At 41.8% G+C, this 25,381-nt stretch overlaps 1 protein-coding gene across 4 annotated transcripts in view; it reads left to right on the forward strand.

The window, feature by feature from the left end:
• Positions 1-293: 293 nt before the first annotated feature.
• The window catches only part of LOC109864857 (LIM domain-binding protein 2), a 112,975-nt gene continuing 87,887 nt past the window's right edge, over positions 294-25,381 (forward strand). For all 4 annotated transcript variants that reach the window (XM_020452861.2, XM_020452862.2, XM_020452863.2 and 1 more), the window contains exon 1: positions 294-558. In XM_020452861.2, coding sequence (XP_020308450.2) covers positions 427-558 — 132 coding nt within the window. In that variant the 5' untranslated portion in view covers positions 294-426. The remainder of the gene's footprint in view (positions 559-25,381) is intronic.

Genomic DNA, 25,381 nt, shown 5'->3' on the forward strand with positions numbered 1-25,381 from the left:
ATCTTTTGTAGAGTATAATTGTATTCAATCTGAGTAAAATTTACTCAGTAAATTTACTGTGTGGTAACAACAAAAGTCCCCAAAGCAAAAACTGTCTGATCAGAACTGGAGTCGACTCCAATACAAGGATAGAACCAGGAAACTACCCTTAGACTGGAACCATGCAGCCCTCAAACCCGTCCAATGACCATGCGCTCCCCCTCCCTCTCTCCTACCCTGCCTTCCAGTCCCCGTCCCTTCCTCCCCCTCCCCCTCCCCATCCTCACCTCCCCGCTATAGCAGCGAACTAGTCAGCCCAACGTGCAGAGTAGCTCAGCCTTGTATAGCGGCTGGTACCACAGCGCTTTCAAGAGCATCGCACTCCATGTGCGTTGCGTGGATGTTGAAATTGCGCTGTGCAGCTTGTTACCGCGGCAAGAACTCAACATGTCGAACCCTCCCAACGACCCGTTCTATTCCTCCCCATTCGGACCCTTCTACAGAAGGCACTCGCCCTACATGGTCCAACCCGAGTATAGGATCTACGAGATGAACAAACGACTACAATCTCGTACAGAGGTGAGTTCTGTTCAGTGTATGCTATGAACGGGGTTGTCCTGTTAATTAAAGGTGTTGGGTTGTTTGTTTTGGGAGTAGAAATTGAAGTGTTGCGGCACAGGTTCTCGTGCTGTTCGGGTCGGCTCAGTAGTTTAACCTGGAAAGTGGTTATATTTGTAAATACAGATGTGTTAATGTTGCAGATGTGTCCAACCTTCCAAGTATGTCATATCCATGTTAGGTGTAGTTTTTATTATCCTAAATTACATGAAGGACAGATCATTTGACATAACATTTTCAAGGAGAATTTTTATTTTATTTGGATAGGGCTATCATGTAAAATGACTGAGCAAGGAAATATGTTCAGTTCAGTGAGTTTTGGTTTCATATTTCACTGATATTGGAAGATTCCTACATTTTTTTAAACAGTAGGCTAGAACACAAACACTTACTAAATAGATCATTAGTAACAACAAAATGTATGTTTGTTATTTTAGTTGTCAGGTTGTCTTTATCAGTTCAATTAAAGTTCAATTAGGAAAAATTATATTTTTTCAAAACATGTAAGAATTATGTACTTGGCCATCAATCAGGTTTGTGCCACCTTGGATTTGGGTCACTTCAATTGAAGTATCAAATATTGAACATGACAGACTGATGGTTAAAGACATGGATTTAGAAGTAGTTGCTTTGAAACATTTGTTTAAAAAGTCATACATGGGTATGTTTGCCAATTATAATGAACAATCACAGTAAAAGCATGCTGTTTTAGAATACAATTGAAGCTGAACAGTCCCCATGTCTACTTGTTATGGGTATGGCTGTCATGACTGGCATTGCTGCCTGTATGTTACGGTTCAAAATACTGGGTTACACTGAATTAGCATTATGCTAAATGATCAAGAATAAGATGTTCTGAGAAGACGTCAAGTTGCAAGGATTTGACAGTGGTTGGCTTTAAGTCTGTTCGGCCATTTGGGGAATTGAAGAGAGAACCAAGAATCTACTGATTTGTCTTCGTATTTTAAACTTGAACACCAGTTTCACAGTTGATTTTAAATATCACCATTGTTTTGTCCAACTGCATTTAACTCGACCACTGGGGATTTTAATCGGAACCACAGTAAAGATTGTGATTGATAGATATTGGTTATGTCTGTAAGAATGGTGATAGAAATTGGTTATATCTGTAAGAATGGTTGAACCACATTAAAGATTGTGATAGATATCGGTTAAATCTATAAAATGGTGATAGATATTGGTTATATCTGTGACAATGGTTGAAAGTAATGGAGCAAGTAATAATTGTGTAAGTACAATGTAAAACAATCAATTTGACTATTACAATTGAAATTAATTTGACTCAATTCACTCAGTGAGTTCAATGGTTATGCTTTACAGTGTAGATGTAGACTTTCCTGTGTATAGGGGTGTTGCAACTTTAAGAAGACCAAGGCAATGTTGCAGAGATGCAATGGCACACCATTCATGAATTATTCAACAGGAGTGGTCCAAGCCCCAGTGGACTTCCACTCCTGTAGCCTACCTCAGATACCAAGCCTGCAACAACTCCCAGGAACATACCCTACACACAACCAATATATATATATATATATATATATATATATATACACACAACCAATATATTACTGTCATCATAGCCACAGCCATAAAGGTATTAAATATAATTTTGTTTGCATTCATTTCCTTAATTTCTATGATGGATTTAATGGGGAAAATCAGGGTAATGACAAAGTGTTCTACATGCATGGAGATCAAAAATGGCCCAGGTAATAATATTTTGGGGAACTTTGCATTTTGAATCTCTCAACCACCACCAACAAAAGAGGCAGAAACAATAGAGATTGTTTATGAAAACTAAAGGACTTTATTCGTGAGATTCATCTAAGTTGGTTATTATTTTTTAGCCTTGATTGTCATGTTTTATAAGATGGGCCATTAAATGAAAATAGCTGAACAGGACTTGTGTTTGCGTCCCAAATTACACCCTATTCCCTTCATAGTAGTGCACTATACAGGGAATATTGTGCCATTTGGGACTCAGCCCTGAATATGTGTCTTAGACTTGTTCTTTAATATTTCATCCGACATCACATCCTGCCAGCTGTTGTGGAAGCATTTCCTGTCTAGCTGATGATGTCCTAGTTGATAATTTTTTTTTAAACATCAAGAATTGCTCAATTGGATGGGTATAGGTTTTTTTGGTTGTCTTTTCAGAACAGTTATGTCATTTTCCTGTCAGGCTGTTGAATCATGCCAAACACTATTCAGTAGACTATATGGCTTGTAGAGGAACATGTCAAGTTGCCTACAATTCATCAGCCTTTTTATCTACCATCTTTTGTATTTAGAAAAGGTAAATAGATATACAGTGATGCCAACCATTTTGAATATGTTCTCTACCAGACAGAAACCATTATGATGGGTGTGCCTATAGATTTGTTGATTGGTCTGTATTGATGTTTGTTGTTGAGTTACCAACCCCAGACACATGTCTGCTGGGATTCAGTTTTTACATTAAGTTGTTGTTGGCGGGCAACTAATATGAGTCAGTAATGTCCATGCACTGCCCAGCTGATGATAATAATTTGGCCCAGAGAACAGCAGTTGCTGCAGCATTACTTTGAGTCTCGGCAGCAATGTTGAATCGTAGTGTCTTTGAACCTCAGTAGCATCTGTTTGACATTATGGAGCTGTTTTAGACAAGTAATAGTTGTGTTGTTTTTTCGGTAAACTATGCTATTTTGCTGGATGAAGATCTCATATGTTACTTATGTATGCATACTTTAAGGTTGTTAATGCAGTAAACATTGCGGTATGCTATATGATGAAGTTTATATAAACTATTAATCACCTGAAGTGATATCAAATTAAGTTCAGTTTCTCAAGCATGTTGCTGAGAAGTCAGCCTATTCAAAATGAACCTGTTAGATGACAATCCTCAGTACATCTTATTGTACAACATTTATGACTCTTAATAGATTCAGCCCAACTGTTAAATGCTGTTTATCGCTGTTATCATATTGGTGTTTTTCATCCCTGATATAATCCCATCAGGTTCAGTCATATAAAACATACATGGATTTGAATAAACATCAATAAGTCATAATAAGCTTACAGTTTCTATTGTATCGTCTTACATTCATAATCTATGTTTTTATTTTTCATCATTATTATTTTTGAATGAACAACTGTAGGTCATACTGTAAACTGTATTAGGAATCCACTATGATAGACGACTGAACGTTTACTAACGACTAAACCCCATCACTTGTTCTTCAACACACGGCTTGCCATTGTCCTATTACCTTTCATTTTACACAGCAAACCTTTTCTGACCTACCAGATGGGTTGGGTTAAATGCATTCAGAATACATTCAGTATTCAACTGTCTAGGTATCCCCCTTTCCCTTTCCCAATCAAAACAGACTTTGATTGTTATGTGACCATATACCGACGGAACGTACGGTTCGACCGCATTGATTATGGACCGTTGCTCAGGGGCCACTGTCCTCCATATGAAGCCTCTCCACACACTCACACACTGCTGTGATTTAGGGGTTGTGGGGGAATCTGACACTTAAGCGGATATGCAAATGAGGAGTCAGATTACCATTCAGAGGAGGGGTCTGCTCGACCTCAGCCGCTGTAAGCACATTAGCGTAGAAGTCATTAATATTCAGCGGGAGAGTGAGGGATGAAGCATAACGCTACGAGTGAGAAACTATAGGTGAGAGAGAGAGAAAGAGAGTGAGGGAGAGAGAGAGAGAGAGAAAGAGAACGAGAGAGAGAAAGAGAACGAGAGAGAGAGAGAGAGAGAGAGAGAGAGAGAGAGAGAGAGAGAGAGAGAGAGAGAGAGAAAGAGAGAGAGACAGAGAGACAGAGAGATAGACAGAGAGAGAGAGATAGAGAGAGCTAGAGAGAAGAAAACACAAACACTTTAGTGGTAGCCTCATTTGAACCATCCTGATCTCGAGAGCTTACATTCTGTGTGTAGCTTAGCAGAATGTTTGTAGCAAAACAGAATGTAAGATCGCGAGATCAGGATGGTTCATACAAGGCTACGTGAATGGAGGGTGCTAGAATAATATCGGCCAGCATGATCTACTGTGTTCAGTTTGGAATGCAGTTATGTGAATTTAAAAGATTCACCTGGATTTAGCCAGTGTGCCCAAACCTTAGCACTCCTGAGGTGGATTGAGGTAAATTGGGTTTAGTGAAATCAAATCATTTACTTTTCTGTTGACTGACTGCTGGTTGACTGACTGTCTATTTGTTATGTAATCAGGTGGCCTGTTCCAAAATCACCCACTAGTCCCTTGCCCCCTGTTCCCAATCCCTAGTCATTTGTGTAGATCTGAACGGATTGGCTACTGTATAAGCATTAAGGCAAAAAGTCACCCCTCCCAGTCTATCAGAGTGTGGGTTATTACCATATTGCTAATTCTTCTCAGATCTACATTATGTGCCCAGTGGTAGGGGATAGGGGTCCATGTGGAACTGAGCATTAAGTGATGGTTGTCAGTACATTGCTTTAGGCTACTGTACACTGCACTGTCCCCATCTGGGAATGACATTCTACCTTTTCTCTGAGTTAGATCACTTGCATCACTCCATGCAAGGGAATTCCCAATATGTGGAAAACTTGCTCTGTTTACATGTGATTTGAGCAGCACATAAAAAGGACACAAAATCCAATCCTAGGTAAGTCCTTCAGTACCTAACTGGCCTGAAACGGCCATATACCACCTTAAACTACCTTAAACTTTTTCAACCTGGCACCCAAGTTAGAAATTCTGTGTTTTCTGGATACCCAAGTTCATGAAAACATGCCCCCTTTTGGGGCCCTAAGTTTCAGAGTTAATTTCCTGTAATTCTACACATTTTGCCATGGGGCGTAAAGAAAATGTATCTGTTTTAATGCACGTTTTCTGCAATTCTACACATTATTCCATGAGGCGAAGATAAATTTTTGCAATAAAAACGAAATTATAATGAAATTCTACTCATTTTGCCATGGGGCAGAGATTTCTTTGCTGTTTTACACCAAATTTCCTGCAATTCTACCCATTTTGAGATGACCTATGCCATGCGAGGGGTTGAGTTAAATGCAGAAGACACATTTAAGTTGAAGGCATTCAGTTGTACAACTGACTAGGTATTCCCCTTTCTATTTATTATGAGTGAGTGAGAGTGACTTAACAAAATTAATGGGGACCCTCTGGAGGTCAGGGCCCCTGGGTAAGTGCCCTGCGTGCCCGGGTTGGTATTCGGCCATGAGTACTTCAAGTTTAGATAGCTGGCTAGACTAACTTGCAAATCTACAAAAGGGTAGCTGGCATGGCTTATTGAGTGACTGCTGGTGACTGACATAACAAGTACATACATACATACATACTGTACATACATACATACATACATACATACATACATACATACATACATACATACATACATACATACATACATACATACATACATACATACATACATACATACGTCGTGTCTTTACTGTCATTAAATTGAAGACTTATAGTTTTTATAAAAGATTCTCTGTAATTAGTATTATGCGATCAACTGATTAATCATGTGACTGTAATTAACTAGGAAGTCGGGGCACCAAGGAATAAATATTCAGATTACAAGGTTATAATTTCCTAATATAACCTTTCAGATATTTTCATATCTGATCCATAGTCTTCTGATTAATGAATTATTTACTTAGTCTCATTCCAAACGTCTTAAATTGTTGGTTGTCTGCACGAACCCAGTCTTCACTATGAGTCATCCATACATCAATTGTCTTAAATCATTTATTTATTACTAACTAAGTAATTCACAGAAATGCATAAACAAACAAACAAGGTAAATGTGTTTAAAAAAACTGATAGGGAAATGTGCCCTAGTGGGCTAAACCGGCATCGCGGCTTGTTAGACAAAAGGGGAAGTGGGGGTCGACTAAGAAGTCACTACAGAGTGATAATTATAACAATTTAAATGCTAATCCTTTGCACATGAACACTCACTCATTCGTTGTCATTGCAGGCAATCTCAATGCTGTGCGTTACAGGGTAGACATCCTCCTCCCTCATGTGGTACACTTCCTGCAGGCTCATCCTGACATGACCCTCCAGCATGACATTGCCACCAGCCATACTGCTCATTCTGTGCATGATTTCCTGCAAGACAGGAATGTCAGTGTTCTGCCATGGCCAGCGAAGAGCCCGGATCTCAATCCCATTGAGCATGTCTGGGACCTGTTGTATCAGAGAGTGAGGGCTAGGGCCATTCCCCCCAGAAATGTCCGGGAACTTGCAGGTGCCTTGGTGGAAGAGTGGGGTAACATCTCACAGCAAGAACTGGCAAATCTGGTGCAATCCATGAGGAGGAGATGCACTGCAGTACTTAATGCAGCTGGTGGCCACACCAGATACTGACTGTTACTTTTGATTTTGACCGCCCCTTTGTTCAGGGACACATTATTCCATTTCTGTTAGTCACATGTCTGTGGAACTTGTATATGTCTCAGTTGTTGAATCTTATGTTCATACAAATATTTACACATAAACGCAGTTAACAGTGATAAGATGTTTATTTTTTGCTGAGTATATATATATATTTTTTTTTTTAAATATATAAAAATAAAAAAAACATCTGACATGTTTCGACCCACCATTAACATGTCTGCGACCCACTTTGGATTGCCACTGATACTTTAAGAAAGGCTGTCACAGACAAGTGCATATCAAACTTGAACAACTGTGCTAATCAATCAGACCTGGGTTCAATACTATTGGCCATTTGCTCTAGTCTTCCTGAAGTGGGCAGGGTTTGCAGTTTTGAGATCCTATTGGTCCTTTAAGACAGGCAAGCTCAATTAAGCAATCTAATCGTAAAATCTGAATCTCTTAGTCTTAAACAGATAAAGCATTTAAAATGATTTCAAATAGTATTTGACCCCAAGACTGATGCTAATCCTTGATCCCATAAAATAGTTACATGTCTAACTCCAAAAGAAAAGGTTTTGCCCAAACACTGTGTTGGTCCGACTAGCAGGAAGCTTGGACAATGGTCCCACCTTTTTCCTGTCACTTTCCTACAGTTCCCATAGTCCCAACCAGGGTATAGATAAAACACAGGGACCTATTCCATTCACTTCCTGTTCCATTTATTTTAGTTTGATGGATTTCTTTACTTCATGATCATAGTGATGAATGTGGATGATGTATTGTATTGCTGAGGCCATATAGGCCACAAACATAGCTGTCCCTAATTGATTGTAATTTAACTTGTTAGATCATTATGAATAGCATACAATTGTATAAGGCAAATTATTCTCTATGACATATTAGAGATTAGGTGATGACCGTTATGTAGAACGGCCATATACAGGCGAGGTAATTGTCAATGTGTCAGAAGACCACACTGCTGACTATTCCCTCCAGAAACAGAAGAAAAACATATGAAGACAGCTTACAGCTGGAGTTTAATGTATTGGCATTATCACTAGGCTCTTCTTCACTGACTCAAAACAATGTACACTGATTTCAGGAGGTCAGCTGATGAACTAAACACTATACCAATGTTACCACAATACTCACAAAGCGAAATGAGCAAAAGTGGCGTTGAGTTTGATGAGGCAACCAGCTGCGTGTTTATTGGTCCAATTAGTGAATGCTGATGTGTTGTCTAGGACCCACTGATGCATTGTGGGTAGTGGCCATCTGAAAGCACAGTGGCTTTTCAAGGACACAGCATTTCTCTAGAATTTGTATAATGTAAGGATAGTATCCCTAATGCACCTACAATTCCTGTTTGTTACTGCTTTGTACCACGGTAAACAGCTTTAGAAAAATATATCAGCATTGCTAACTGTACAGGCATACGGAATTCAAGTACATTATAATGCACCATTCTTAGTATAGTTTGGATAATGAAAGTATCTTTTCACTTATCATACTGCATGGACTTTAGAAATGTACACAACCTTGAAAATGTCTCTATGCATCACCACCATGTTTTTCACACATTTAAAGGGAAATTCCGCCACTTTTCAAACTCCATCATCTCCAGCACCAAGTCAGTGTCTACATATGTGAAAACAGCGCATTTCTATGATCTGTGGTTAGAAAGATAAGACAGCTCCTAAAAATACTTCTCTGTGACATCACAGGGTAGGATTAAAAGTAAGAAAAACAGTGATTTTCAAAACCTGCAACGATTTTCTAGCCAGAGGATGTCACTGCAAATGTCATAGTATCACCGTTTTTTAAATATCTTTACTTTTTATGATGTCATCTGGTAGAACTTTGTACAGTTTTCTACAAAACATAGAAATGCACTAATGAAAATGAGGTTAACAAGTGGTGGTTTTGCACTTGAAGCCATTATGCTTCGTATCCCCAGGGTCTTCTAAAGAATAATTCTCACAGAGAAACAGGCAGGGTCTGATCCATTCACTATTTGAATGGGATTGCAGAGGTTAATTATCCAAGGTTAGACCCCAGGCACAACAACTCACTATGGTGGCCACTCTCTCATACAACAGAAAAAGGAGAAAATACCCTTTAACTAAAGCATGCTGGGAATATTATCATTTCAGTTTGAAATGTACTGACATCGTGCTTCACTTCGTGGAGTGTTTGCCAAAAGCAGTAAGGGTGTGTGTGTGTGTGTGTGTGTGCGTGTGCGTGTGTGTGCGCGCATGCGTGCCATCCATTTATATGTGTGTGTTAATAAAAGCCCCAGGTCTGTTATTATTTAGTGACAATCCTCACAATGGTGTCCCACTAATTTGTTAGCTAGCCCATATATCTAACCTCACTATGGTGTCCCACTAATCCTTTAGCTAGCCCATAGATCTATCCCCACTATGGTGTCCCACGAATCCTTTAGCTAGCCCATATATCTAGCATCACTTGATGTCTTGCTCCCAGACAAACTAAACAACTTCTTTGCTCGCTTTGAGGACAATACAGTGCCACCGACACAGCCCGCTACCAATTCCGATGGGCTCTCCTTCACCGCAGCCAACGGGAGTAAAACATTTAAACGTGTTAATCCTTGCAAGGCTGCAGGCCCAAACGGCATCCCTAGCCGCGTCCTCAGAGCATGCGCAGACCAGTTGGCTGGTGTGTTTACGGACATATTCAATAAATCCCTATCCCAGTCTGCTGTTTCCACATGCTTTAAGAGGGTCACCATTGTTCCTGTTCAAAAAGAAAGCCAAGTTAACTGAGCTAAACGACTATCGCCCCGTAGCACTCACTTCCGTCATCATGAAGTGCTTTGAGAGACTAGTCAAGGATCATATCACCTCCAACCTACCTGACATCCTAGACCCACTCCAATTTGCTTACCGCCCCAATAGGTCCAGAGACGACGCAATCACACTCACACTGCCCTAACCCACATGGACAAGAGGAATACCTATGTAAGAATGCTGTTCATCGACCACAGCTCAGCATTTAACACCATAGTACCCTCCAAACTCTTCATTAAGCTCGAGACCCTGGGTCTCGCCCCCACCCTGTGCAACTGGGTCCTGGACTTTCTGACAGGTTGCCCCCAGGTGGTGAGGGTAGGAAACAACATCTCCACCCCGCTGATCCTCAACACTGGGGCCTCACAAGGGTGTGTTCTCAGCCCTCTCCTGTACTCCCTGTTCACCCATGACTGTGTGGCCATGCACGCCTCAAACTCAATCATCAAGTTTGCAGACAACACTACAGTGGTAGGCTTGGCTAGGTCAGTACAGGTGCATCAAAGCTGGGACCGAGAGACTGAAAAACAGCTTCTATCTCAAGGCCATCAGACTGTTAAACAGCCATCACTAACATTGAGTGGCTGCTGCCAACATACTAACTCAAACCTCTAGCCACTTTAATCATGAAGAATTGGATATAATAAATATATCGCTAGTCACATTAAACAATGCCACTTTATATAATGTTTACATACCCTACATTACTCATCTCGTATGGATATACTGTACGCTATACCATCTACTGCATCTTGCCTATGCCGTTCGGCCTTCGCTCATCCAAATATTTATATAAACATATTCTTAGTCATTCCTTTACACTTGTGTGTAAAAGGTAGTTGTTGTGAAATTGTTAGATTACTGCATGGATTACTGATTACTGCAAGATATTACTGCATGGTCAGAACTAGAAGCACAAGCATTTCGCTACACTCGCATTAACATTTGCTAACCATGTGTATGTGGAACTACATTTTTTGGATATTTCAAACTGTTTTAACAAATCAAAAACTGAAAAATTGGGCGTGCAAAATTATTCAGCCCCCTTAAGTTAATACTTTGTAGCGCCACCTTTTGCTGCGATTACAGCTGTAAGTCGCTTGGGGTATGTCTCTATCAGTTTTGCACATCGAGAGACTGACATTTTTTCCCATTCCTCCTTGCAAAACAGCTTGAGCTCAGTGAGGTTGGATGGAGAGCATTTGTGAACAGCAGTTTTCAGTTCTTTCCACAGATTCTCGATTGGATTCAGGTCTGGACTTTGACTTGGCCATTCTAACACCTGGATATGTTTATTTTTGAACCATTCCATTGTAGATTTTGCTTTATGTTTTGGATCATTGTCTTGTTGGAAGACAAATCTCCATCCCAGTCTCAGGTCTTTTGCAGACTCCATCAGGTTTTCTTCCAGAATGGTCCTGTATTTGGCTCCATCCATCTTCCCATCAATTTGAACCATCTTCCCTGTCCCTGCTGAAGAAAAGCAGGCCCAAACCATGATGCTGCCACCACCATGTTTGACAGTGGGGATGGTGTGTTCAGGGTGATGCGTTGCTTTTACGCCAAACATAACGTTTTGCATTGTTGCCAAAAAGTTTAATTTTGGTTTCATCTGACCAGAGCACCTTCTTCCACATGTTTGGTGTGTCTCCCAGGTGGCTTGTGGCAAACTTTAAACGACACTTTTTATGGATATCTTTAAGAAATGGCTTTCTTCTTGCCACTCTTCCATAAAGGCCAGATTTGTGCAATATATGACTGATTGTTGTCCTATGGACAGAGTCTCCCACCTCAGCTGTAGATCTCTGCAGTTCATCCAGAGTGATCATGGGCCTCTTGGCTGCATCTCTGATCAGTCTTCTCCTTGTATGAGCTGAAAGTTTAGAGGGACGGCCAGGTCTTGGTAGATTTGCAGTGGTCTGATACTCCTTCCATTTCAATATGATTGCTTGCACAGTGCTCCTTGGGATGTTTAAAGCTTGGGAAATCTGTTTGTATCCAAATCCGGCTTTAAACTTCTTCACAACAGTATCTCGGACCTGCCTGGTGTGTTCCTTGTTCTTCATGATGCTCTCTGCGCTTTTAACGGACCTCTGAGACTATCACAGTGCAGGTGCATTTATACGGAGACTTGATTACACACAGGTGGATTGTATTTATCATCATTAGTCATTTAGGTCAACATTGGATCATTCAGAGATCCTCACTGAACTTCTGGAGAGAGTTTGCTGCACTGAAAGTAAAGGGGCTGTCACGCCTTGGTCTTAGGTTTTTGTGTTTTCGTTATATATTTTGGTCAGGCCAGGGTGTGACATGGGTTTACGTGTTGTATTTCGTATTGGGGTTTGTAGTATTTGGGATCGCGGCTGATTAGGGGTGTTGTATAGGCTTGGCTGCCTGAGGCGGTTCTCAATCAGCTGTCAGGTGATTCTCGTTGCCTCTGATTGGGAACCGTATTTAGGTAGCCTGAGTTCGCTTTGTATTTCGTGGGTGATTGTTCCTGTCTCTGTGTAGTGTTCACCAGATAGGCTGTAATAAGTTTCACGTTCCGTTTGTTGTTTTTTGTATTTATTTAGTTATTTCATGTATCGTCACTTTTCCTTCATTAAAGATCATGAGTAACCACCACGCTGCATTTCGGTCCGACTCTCTTTCGACAAACGAAGAACGCCGTTACAGGGGCAGAATAGTTTTGCATGCCCAATTTTTCAGTTTTTGATTTGTTAAAAAAGTTGGAAATATCCAATAAATGTCGTTCCACTTCATGATTGTGTCCCACTTGTTGTTGAGTCTTCACAAAAAAATACAGTTTTATATCTTTATGTTTGAAGCCTGAAATGTGGCAAAAGGTCGCAAAGTTCAAGGGGGCCGAATACTTTCACAAGGCACTGTATCATCACTATGTTGTCCCACTAATCCTTTGGCTAGCCCATTGATCTATCCTTACTCTCCTTTAGCTAGTCCATAGATCTTTCCTCACTCTGGTGTCCCACTAATCCTTTAGCTAGCCCATAGATCTATCCTCTCAATGGTATCCCACTAATCCTTTAGCTAGCCTATAGATCTAATCTCACTATCCTTTAGCTATCTCATAGATCTATCTTCACTATGGTGTCCCACTAATTCTTTAGCTAGCCCATAGATCTATCCTCTCAATGGTATCCATGTAATCATTTAGCTAGCCCATAGATCTATCCTCACTATGATATCCCACTAATCCTTCACCTTGCCCATAGATCTATCCTCACTATGATCTCCCACTAATCCTTCACCTTGCCCATAGATCTATCCTCACTTAGGTGTCCCACTAATCCTTTCAGTTAGCCCATAGATCTATCCTCACTTAGGTGTCCCACTAATCCTTTCAGTTAGCCCATAGGTCTATCCTCACTATGGTCTCCCACTAATCCTTTAGTTAGCCCATATGTCCATCCTAACTATGGTGTCCCACTGATCCTTTCGCTGAACCATAGATCTAACCTCACTGTGATGTCCCACTAATCCTTTATCTAGTCCGTAGATCTATCCTCACTTGTGTCCCACTAATAGTTTAGATCGCATTAGATCTATCCTCACTATTGTTACTGTAATTTAATTATACCAATGTGTTTTCATTAATTTAATTCCCTCAATATATTTTATGAGAATTTGTAAGATTCTTGTTTGCATAAAATAGATGGAGACCAGTCTTATCAATAATAGGTAACAGAATTTATTCTCGGAGCGTGCTGCCACGTTACCACGAGCAACAGTTTATATACAATAACATGACGTCATTTCATTGCTCCTAAAATTAATCTCCTCCTCCAGACCGGGACAAAGGGAACTTTAAAAGTTCATTCTGAGTTCATTCTGAAACCCCCAGTACATACACAGGACACACAACACAACTGAATTAACTTTTGAGTCCTCACCATTATCGATCACCACTTAGCTGACAGTTCTAATTAACAGAAATCCTAGGAATGCACTCACTGCCTTGTCTAAAACACCCCAGAGCTCAGTTTCGTCGGTTCAACCATAGGTTAACTACCTTATCTGTTTACTTAATCCACAAACCATTCCTTTCTTCCTAGTTGGAATGGTGTTCATTAACTTTAATTACTCCTTGTCCGTGTCACAAAATCCCTTCTTATGAACACATTTTGTTAATCAGATATAATAAAACAGAATATAAGTTTACTTAGTTACAGTTCCATTTAAAATGATTTGTTCAGTCATTTAATCATAATTTTCCTAACACTATCCTTTAGCTAGCCCATAGATCTATCGTCACTATGGTGTCCCACTAATACTCTAGCTAACCCAAAGATCTATCCTCACTATGGTGTCCCACTAATCCTCTAGCAAGCCCATAGATCTATCCTCGCTATCCTTTTGCCAGAACATAGATCTCTCATCACTATAGTGTCCCATTAATCCTTTAGCTAGCTATAAATCTATCCTCACTATCCTCTAGCTTCCCCATAGATCTATCCTCACTATGGTGTCCCACTAATCCTTTAGATAGCCCTATAGGTCTATACCTATCCTCACTATGGTGTCCCACTAATCCTTTAGATAGCCCTATAGGTCTATACCTATCCTCACTATGGTGTCCCACTAATCCTTTAGATAGCCCTATAGGTCTATACCTATCCTCACTATTGTGTCCCACTTTTCATTTAGCTAGCCCATTGGGCTATCATCACTCTAGTGTCCAACTAATCCTTTATCTAGCCCAAATATCTATTCTCACTAATGCTTTAGCTAGCCCATATCCGCTCACCAACCAATTCTGAACTCACCAACCAAGAATTCATCAAATGGGACAAACACCAAAATGAGACTGCATGCAGAATTCTGCAAAAATATCCTCCTTGATCAACGTAAAACATCAAATTATGCATGCAGAGCAGAATTTGTCTGAACCCGCTAATTATCAAAATCCAGAAAGGAGCTGTTAAATTCTGCAACCACCTAAAAGGAAGCGATTCCCAAACCTTCCATAAGAAAGCCATCACCTACAGAGAGATGAACCTGGAAAAGAGTCCCCTATGCAAGCCGGTCCTGTGGCTCTTTTCACAAACACAAACAGACCCCACAGAGCCCGAGGACAGCAACACAATTAGACCCATCCAAAACATGAGAAAACAAAAGGATGGTTACTTGACACATTGGAAAGAATTAACAAAAAAACAGAGCAAACTAGAATGCTATTTGGCCCTAAACAGAGATTACACCGTGGCAGAATACCTGACCACTGTGACTGATTCAAACTTAAGGAATGCAACCTTCTGGTTACTAGTCCAACGCTCTAACCACTAGGCTACCCTGCCGCACCATGGGTGAGAGCGTGAATGAGAGAAAAGAGAAAAGAGAGTGTGTGTGAGAGAAGGAGGGGGGGGATAGTGCCTTGTTGACCCTGGTTCTACTCTCACTCCCTGAAGGCCCCTCACAGGACAGGATTATCTGCTGAGGTCATTCAGCCTGCTGAGTGTGACTAATCAGAATCGGTCTCACACACACGCGTGCAAGTACTCATACACACACCGAAAAGAAATGCACAAAGCTTTAGACAGCCATGCAATTTCTCTCTCTCTCGCTCTCTTTCTCTCTCAATTCAATTCAACTCAACTCAATTGAAGGGCTTTATTGGCCTGGTGCCTACCTGCCACTAGGCAGGTAGCCTAGTGGTTAAAGTGTTGGGCCAGTAACTGAAAGGTTGCTGAATCGACAAGGGAAAAAGCTGTTGTTCTGCCCCAGAACAAGGCAGTTAACCCACTGTTCCCTGTTAGGCTGTCATTGTAAATAAGAATTTGTTAACTTACTTACCTGTTTAAATAAAAAATAATATGTTTACATTGCCAAAGCAAGTGAAATAGATAATAAACAATAAAAAAATGAACAGTAAACAATACACTAACAAAAATTCTATTTCAGACTTTTCATATATATATATACAGTGCCTTGCGAAAGTATTCGGCCCCCTTGAACTTTGCGACCTTTTGCCACATTTCAGGCTTCAAACATAAAGATATAAAACTGTATTTTTGTGTGAAGAATCAACAACAAGTGGGACACAATCATGAAGTGGAACGACATTTATTTTTAACAAATCAAAAACTGAAAAATTGGGCGTGCAAAATTATTCAGCCCCCTTAAGTTAATACTTTGTAGCGCCACCTTTTGCTGCGATTACAGCTGTAAGTCGCTTGGGGTATGTCTCTATCAGTTTTGCACATCGAGAGACTGACATTTTTTCCCATTCCTCCTTGCAAAACAGCTCGAGCTCAGTGAGGTTGGATGGAGAGCATTTGTGAACAGCAGTTTTCAGTTCTTTCCACAGATTCTCGATTGGATTCAGGTCTGGACTTTGACTTGGCCATTCTAACACCTGGATATGTTTATTTTTGAACCATTCCATTGTAGATTTTGCTTTATGTTTTGGATCATTGTCTTGTTGGAAGACAAATCTCCGTCCCAGTCCCAGGTCTTTTGCAGACTCCATCAGGTTTTCTTCCAAAATGGTCCTGTATTTGGCTCCATCCATCTTCCCATCAATTTGAACCATCTTCCCTGTCCCTGCTGAAGAAAAGCAGGCCCAAACCATGATGCTGCCACCACCATGTTTGACAGTGGGGATGGTGTGTTCAGGGTGATGAGCTGTGTTGCTTTTACGCCAAACATAACGTTTTGCATTGTTGCCAAAAAGTTCAATTTTGGTTTCATCTGACCAGAGCACCTTCTTCCACATGTTTGGTGTGTCTCCCAGGCGGCTTGTGGCAAACTTTAAACAACACTTTTTATGGATATCTTTAAGAAATGGCTTTCTTCTTGCCACTCTTCCATAAAGGCCAGATTTGTGCAATATACGACTGATTGTTGTCCTATGGACAGAGTCTCCCACCTCAGCTGTAGATCTCTGCAGTTCATCCAGAGTGATCATGGGCCTCTTGGCTGCATCTCTGATCAGTCTTCTCCTTGTATGAGCTGAAAATTTTGAGGGACGGCCAGGTCTTGGTAGATTTGTAGTGGTCTGATACTCCTTCCATTTCAATATTATCGCTTGCACAGTGCTCCTTGGGATGTTTAAAGCTTGGGAAATCTTTTTGTATCTTTTTGTATCCAAATCCGGCTTTAAACTTCTTCTCGGACCTGCCTGGTGTGTTCCTTGTTCTTCATGATGCTCTCTGCGCTTTTAACGGACCTCTGAGACTATCACAGTGCAGGTGCATTTATACGGAGACTTGATTACACACAGGTGGATTGTATTTATCATCATTAGTCATTTAGGTCAACATTGGATCATTCAGAGATCCTCACTGAACTTCTGGAGAGAGTTTGCTGCACTGAAAGTAAAGGGGCTGAATAATTTTGCACACCCAATTTTTACTTTCTTTTACTTTCGCAAGGCACTGTATATATATAATTTCGTCACATTTTTCCATTTATATTTTCCAACGGGGCTGTACTTTTTTTTTTTCCGCCTTAGTAGCCTTGTTTCACTGCCAAAAATAGAATTATTATGTGCAAAAGGGAAAATAAATATGGGTTGTGTTTACAATGTTGTTTGTTCTTCGAATTCTTTGTGGGTCAGTGTAATCTGAGGGGAATATGTGTCTTTAATATGGTCATACATTTAGCAGGAGGTTAGGAAGTGTAGCTCAGTTTACACCTAATTTTGTGGGCAGTGTGCACATTGCCTGTCTTCTCTTGAGAGCCAGGTCTGCCTGGCCTTCCTCAATAGCAAGGCTATGCTCACTGTCTCTGTCTGTCTGTCTCTCTCTCTCTCTCTCTCTCTCTCTCTCTCTCTCTCTCCCCTCTCTCCCCCCTCTCCCCCCTTTATCTCGATCTCTCACTCTGTCTCTCTCTCCCTCTTACCCATCCCTTGCACTCTGTCTGTCTGTCTCCACCTCCCTCTCCCTCAGTCAACTCCCCTCTCTCTCTGTCTCCTCTCTCTCTCCCTCTCCCTCAGTCAACTCCTCTCTCTCTCTCTCTCTCTCTCTCTCTCATTCTCTCCCCCCTCTCCCCCCCCTCTCCCCCCCTTTATCTCGATCTCTCACTCTCTCTCCCTCTTACCCATCCCTTTCACTCTGTCTGTCTGTCTCCCCCTCCCTCTCCCTCAGTCAACTCCCCTCTGTCTCTCTCTCTCCATCTCCCTCAGTCAACTCCCCCCCCCCCTCTCTCTCTCTCTCTCTCTCTCTCTCTCTCTCTGTCTCTCATTCTCTCTTTCTCTCTCTCTCTTTCTCTCTCTCTCTCTCTCTCTCTCTCTCTCTCTCTCTCTCATACACATTTCTCAACCAGCTCATCCAGTGCTGTCCCAGTGGAGTCCTCGTCAGTCATGTGTGTGACCATTGTTGTTAGTACATGTATTCCCAAACTGGGGTACGCGCAATGCCGTCTGGGGTATGCCAAATAAAATGTGATTCACATTTTTTTTAAATGAGAAAAAAAAACTTTTCTGATTTAAAAAAAATAATAATTTCTTCAACTTGTTCCATTTATATTTTCCAACGGGGCTATACATTTGGGGGTTTTTCTTGCCTGAGTAGCCTTGTTTCACTGCCAAAAATATAATTAAACCATCTAGTGTTCAGCGAAATAACAACACAATGTCAAATAAATGCTCATTCCGTTTGCTTGAAAATTGATGAATGGTTAAAAAAAGTAAGGCCATAGAGACACATACAAGAGCTGCAAAATCTGGACCCCTACAAATCAGCCGGGCTAGACAATCTGGACCCTTTCTTTCTAAAATGATCTGCCGAAATTTTTGCCACCCCTATTACCCCTATTACTAGCCTTATCAACCTCTCTTTTTGCCACCCCTATTACTGAGATTCCCAAAGATTGGAAAGCAGCTGCGGTCATCCCCCTCTTCAAAGGGGGGGACACTCTTGACCCAAACTGCTACAGACCTATATTTATCCTACCCTGCCTTTCTAAGGTCTTCGAAAGCCAAGTCAACAAACAGATTACCGACCATTTCGAATCTCACCATATCTTCTCTGCATTGCAATCTGGTTTCAGAGCTGGTCATGGGTGCACCTCAGCTACGCTCAAGGTCCTAAACGATTTCTTAACCGCCATCGATAAGAAACATTACTGTGCAGCCGTATTCATTGATCTGGCCAAGGCTTTCGACTCTGTCAATCACCACATCCTCATCGGGCAGACTCGACAGCCTTGGTTTGTCAAATTATTGCCTCGACTGGTTCACCAACTACTTCTCTGATAGAGTTCAGTGTGTCAAATCGGAGGGTCTGCTGTCTGGACCTCTGGCCGTCTCTATGGGGGTGCCACAGGGTTCAATTCTTGGACCGACTCTCTTCTCTGTATACATCAATGATGTTGCTCTTGCTGCTGGTGAGTCTCTGATCCACCTCTACGCAGACGACACCATTCTGTATACTTCTGGCCCTTCTTTGGACACTGTGTTAACAACCCTCCAGGCAAGCTTCAATGCCATACAACTCTCCTTCCGTGGCCTCCAATTGCTCTTAAATACAAGTAAAACTAAATGCATGCTCTTCAACCGATCGCTGCCTGCACCTACCCGCCTGTCCAACATCACTACTCTGGACAGCTCTGACTTAGAATACGTGGACAACTACAAATACCTAGGTGTCTGGTTAGACTGTAAACTCTCCTTCCAGACCCACATCAAACATCCAAAGTTAAATCGAGAATTGGCTTCCTATTTCACAACAAAGCATCCTTCACTCATGCTGCCAAACATACCCATGTAAAACTGACCATCCTACCAATCCTTGACTTCGGTGATGTCATTTACAAAATAGCCTCCAATACCCTACTCAACAAATTGGATGCAGTCTATCACAGTGCAATCCGTTTTGTAACCAAAGCCCCCATATACTACCCACCATTGCGATCTGTACGCTCTCGTTGGCTGGCCCTCGCTTCATACTCGTCGCCAAACCCACTGGCTCCAGGTCATCTACAAGACCCTGCTAGACCCTGCAAGACCCAGCCTAAAACCCCAAACAGCAAGCAATGCAGGTGTAGAAGCACGGCACGGTGGCTAGGAAAAACTCCCTAGAAAGGCCAAAACCTAGGAAGAAACCTAGAGAGGAACCAGGCTATGTGGGGTGGCCAGTCCTCTACTGGCTGTGCCGGGTGGAGATTATAACAGAACATGGCCAAGATGTTCAAATGTTCATAAATGACCAGCATGGTCGTATAATAATAAGGCAGAACAGTTGAAACTGGAGCAGCAGCACGGTCAGATGGACTGGGGACAGCAAGGAATCATCATGTCAGGTAGTCCTGGGGCATGGTCCTAGGGCTCAGGTCCTCCGAGAGAGAGAAAGAAAGAGAGAATTAGAGAGAGCATATGTGGGGTGGCCAGTCCTCTTCTGGCTGTGCCGGGTGGAGATTATAACAGAACATGGCCAAGATGTTCAAATGTTCATAAATGACCAGCATGTTCGAATAATAAGAAGGCAGAACAGTTGAAACTGGAGCAGCAGCACGGCCAGGTGGACTGGGGACAGCAAGGAGTCATCATGTCAGGTAGTCCTGGGGCATGGTCCTAGGGCTCAGGTCCTCCGAGAGAGAGAAAGAAAGAGAGAAGGAGAGAATTAGCGAACGCACACTTAGATTCACACAGGACACCGAATAGGACAGGAGAAGTACTCCAGATATAACAAACTGACCCTAGCCCCCCAACACATAAACTACTGCAGCATAAATACTGGAGGCTGAGACAGGAGGGGTCAGGAGACACTGTGGCCCCATCCGAGGACACCCCCGGACAGGGCCAAACAGGAAGGATATAACCCCACCCACTTTGCCAAAGCACAGCCCCCACACCACTAGAGGGATATCTTCAACCACCAACTTACCATCCTGAGACAGGGCCGAGTGTAGCCCACAAAGATCTCCGCCATGGCACAACCCAAGGGGGGGGCGCCAACCCAGACAGGATGACCACATCAGTGAATCAACCCACTCAGGTGACGCACCCCTTCCAGGGACGGCATGAGAGAGCCCCAGTAAGCCAGTGACTCAGCCCCTGTAAAAGGGTTAGAGGCAGAGAATCCCAGTGGAAAGAGGGGAACCGGCCAGGCAGAGACAGCAAGGGTGGTTCGTTGCTCCAGAGCCTTTCCGTTCACCTTCCCACTCCTGGGCCAGACTACACTCAATCATATGACCCACTGAAGAGATGAGTCTTCAGTAAAGACTTAAAGGTTGAGACCGAGTTTGCGTCTCTGACATGGGTAGGCAGACCGTTCCATAAAAATGGAGCTCTATAGGAGAAAGCCCTGCCTCCAGCTGTTTGCTTAGAAATTCTAGGGACAATTAGGAGGCCTGCGTCTTGTGACCGTAGCGTACGTGTAGGTATGTACGGCAGGACCAAATCAGAGAGATAGGTAGGAGCAAGCCCATGTAATGCTTTGTAGGTTAGCAGTAAAACCTTGAAATCAGCCCTTGCTTTGACAGGAAGCCAGTGTAGAGAGGCTAGCACTGGAGTAATATGATCAAATTTTTTGGTTCTAGTCAGGATTCTAGCAGCCGTATTTAGCACCAACTGAAGTTTATTTAGTGCTTTATCCGGGTAGCCGGAAAGTAGAGCATTGCAGTAGTCTAACCTAGAAGTGACAAAAGCATGGATTAATTTTTCTGCATCATTTTTGGACAGAAAGTTTCTGATTTTTGCAATGTTACGTAGATGGAAAAAAGCTGTCCTTGAAATGGTCTTGATATGTTCTTCAAAAGAGAGATCAGGGTCCAGAGTAACGCCGAGGTCCTTCACAGTCTTATTTGAGACGACTGTACAACCATTAAGATTAATTGTCAGATTCACAGAAGATCGGTTTGTTTCTTGGGACCTAGAACAAGCATCTCTGTTTTGTCCGAGTTTAAAAGTAGAAAGTTTGCAGCCATCCACTTCCTTATGTCTGAAACACATGCTTCTAGCAAGGGCAATTTTGGGGCTTCACCATGTTTCATTGAAATGTACAGCTGTGTGTCATCCGTATAGCAGTGAAAGTTAACATTATGTTTTCGAATAACATCCCCAAGAGGTAAAATATATAGTGAAAACAATAGTGGTCCTAAAACGGAACCTTGAGGAACACCGAAATTTACAGTTGATTTGTCAGAGGACAAACTATTCACAGAGACAAACTGATATCTTTCCGACAGATAAGATCTAAACCAGGCCAGAACTTGTCCGTGTAGACCAATTTGGGTTTCCAATCTCTCCAAAAGAATGTGGTGATCGATGGTATCAAAAGCAGCACTAAGGTCTAGGAGCACGAGGACAGATGCAGAGCCTCGGTCCGATGCCATTAAAATGTCATTTACCACCTTCACAAGTGCCGTCTCAGTGCTATGATGGGGTCTAAAACCAGACTGAAGCATTTCGTATACATTGTTTGTCTTCAGGAAGGCAGTAAGTTGCTGCGCAACAGCCTTTTCTAAAATTTTTCAGAGGAATGGAAGATTCGATATAGGCCGATAGTTTTTTATATTTTCTGGATCAAGGTTTGGCTTTTTCAAGAGAGGCTTTATTACTGCCACTTTTAGTGAGTTTGGTACACATCCGGTGGATAGAGAGCCGTTTATTATGTTCAACATAGGAGGGCCAAGCACAGGAAGCAGCTCTTTCAGTAGTTTAGTTGGAATAGGGTCCAGTATGCAGCTTGAAGGTTTAGAGGCCATGATTATTTTCATCATTTTGTCAAGAGATATAGTACTAAAACACTTGAGCGTCTCTCTTGATCCTAGGTCCTGGGAGAGTTGTGCAGACTCAGGACAACTGAGCTTTGAAGGAATACACAGATTTAAAGAGGAGTCCGTCATTTGCTTTCTAATAATCATAATCTTTTCCTCAAAGAAGTTCATGAATTTATCACTAACGTAATATTCTCAACTTGTATATTATTATTTCTAAAATATTGTAGACTGAATATTCCCAGTTAAAATTAAGACTTTTAAAAATGTGTTAATCTTTTAATTCCCACCTATAATTTAGCCCAAACAACTACCTCTTTCCCTACAGTATTTTATTTATTTATTTATTTATTTTGCTCCTTTGCACCCCATTATTTTTATTTCTACTTTGCACATTCTTCCACTGCAAATCTACCATTCCAGTGTTTTACTTGCTATATTGTATTTACTTTGCCACCATGGCCTTTTTTTGCCTTTACCTCCCTTATCTCACCTCATTTGCTCACATCGTACAGTATATAGACCTGTTTATACTGTATTATTGACTGTATGTTTGTTTTACTCCATGTGTAACTCTGTGTCATTGTATGTGTCGAAGTGCTTTGCTTTATCTTGGCCAGGTCGCAATTGTAAATGAGAACTTGTTCTCAACTTGCCTACCTGGTTAAATAAAGGTGAAATAAATTAAATAAATAAATAAAACATACCAGCTCTACTGGTAGTACTGCTACTACCAGCAGTACTACACCTGCACATGTCGACGACACAAGTCTCTCTGCTTCCACGAGCACATCCATTGCTAGCATCAGCAATTCTACTTTTGTTGTTAGCCCAGCTAGCATGGACATTGACAGTTGTGAATCTGATGCAGCTGAAGAGCTACTGCCCCCTCACTAAACAACTGACAGGGACGTTGGACCATCGAAGAGGCGCAAATATGATGAGAACTACATTGATTTGCGGTTCACTTATATTGGGAGTAGTGCCTTTCCTCAGCCACAGTGTGTTATATGTGCAAAAGTATTATCTCACAACTCGATGAAACCTTCAGTCTTGCGCAGAGATTTAGAAAGAACATTCCAATTTCAAAAATAAGCCATGGGAGTTTTTTGAGCGAGAATTAAGACAACCTTTGAGTAGTACGACATGTATAGGACCAACATATACCATTAACTAGAAGGGGCTAAAAGTGTCTTATATGGTGAGCTACCAAGTGGCTAGAACAGGCAAGCCCAATACTATTGTGGAGTACTTAATGCTTCCTGCTGCCGCGGATATGGCTGGGACAACGCTGGGGGAAAAGGCCAAAAATACTATACAGATAATTGCGTCATCAAACAACACTGATATATGAACAAGAGAGCCTCATCGAAATTGCAACAAGCGGTTATGTGATCAATTTGATTTAATCAGAAACCATTACCAGATTTCTGGATTGGGCAGCGTTCAGAGTATCCTGCCTTGGCAAATCGTGCTGTTAAGACACTGATGCCCTTTGCAACCACGTACCTATGTGAGAGTGGATTCTCGGCCCTCACTAGCATGAAAATTAAATACAGGCACAGACTGTGTGTGAAAAAGGATTTAAGACTGAGACACTCTCCAATACAAATCAACATTGCAGAGTTATGTGCATCTTTTCAAGCACACCCTTCTCATTAACCTGTTGTGAGTTATTCAGAATTTTTGATGAACAAATAAAGTTTTATATGTAAGATGGCTAAATAAAGAGCAAAATGATTGATTATTATGATATTATTATTTGTACCCTGGTCCTATAAGAGCACTTTGTCACTTCCCACGAGCTGGGTTGTGACAAAAACTCACACTCATTCTTATGTTTAATAAATGTATCGTATAGTGTGTGTGTGGCAGGCTTACAATGATGGCAAAAAACTACATTTGAGAGTGCGCTGACCCTGGTGCTAGAGGGAGTACGCAGCTGGAGGTTGAATGTTGGAAGGGGTACGGGACTATAAAAAGATTGGTAACCTCTACTCTAGTGGAATCCTGCTGTGCTAGGCATCCATGCTCCCTATCCCACCACCATACCACCCTGTCCTCCTGTCCCCTGGGGGACTCAATCCGCTGACAGTTGCCTGGCACTAGCCCAATCACACACACCATTCAGGGACTCCTGTTGAGTCAATCATCACTACTCCCAGTGTGCTAGTAGAATGCAATGATGGTGCAGTAGTGGGCGTATCTGGGTCAGAATTAAGAATCATAGTTTGCTTGCTCTAAATTTGGGTAGTGGTGATGCAGCAAAAATAACAAATATGTGACTGTGCAGAAATGGACAGATGAGAGTGTATAATATTTCATAGGAGGAACCCGCACTTATATCCAATATCCAATGAGAATCAGATTAGCGTGTGTTGGTTACAACATTGTTAACACCTCCGATACAGCAGTGCAGTTTATCTCAATCTGTAATTGATTGAATCCCAGCCGTTAAGGTATCATAGGCCTATCCCTAGGTTTATCACCAATCTATGACCCAGGGATGTTGATGCTACTTCACCAGCGGACACTCTATTCCCAGGTCATAGTCACGTATTGATTCACCTTCAAAATGAACTGCAGAAGTTCTATCCCCTCCCCCTCCCCCTCTCCTTCCATCCCCTCTTTCCCCTCCCTCTCCTCCCTATATCACACACGCACACACATACACACCCACACACACACCTCAAGACCTGCAGATATGAAGCACATTGAGTTGTTCATGGAGGTCCTTGGGGTCAGCACATATTGGACTTGACACTAGGCGACATCGACATGGATAATTATAAAAATCTGGAAGGGCCTAGCGATCCCTCAGTGGAGCAACGATTGAAAGCCTCTCGATCTGTCCTAACATGTCGGGTGAAATCAACATCA

This window comes from Oncorhynchus kisutch, linkage group LG19, assembly GCF_002021735.2.
Source record: "Oncorhynchus kisutch isolate 150728-3 linkage group LG19, Okis_V2, whole genome shotgun sequence".
NCBI lineage: Eukaryota > Metazoa > Chordata > Actinopteri > Salmoniformes > Salmonidae > Oncorhynchus > Oncorhynchus kisutch.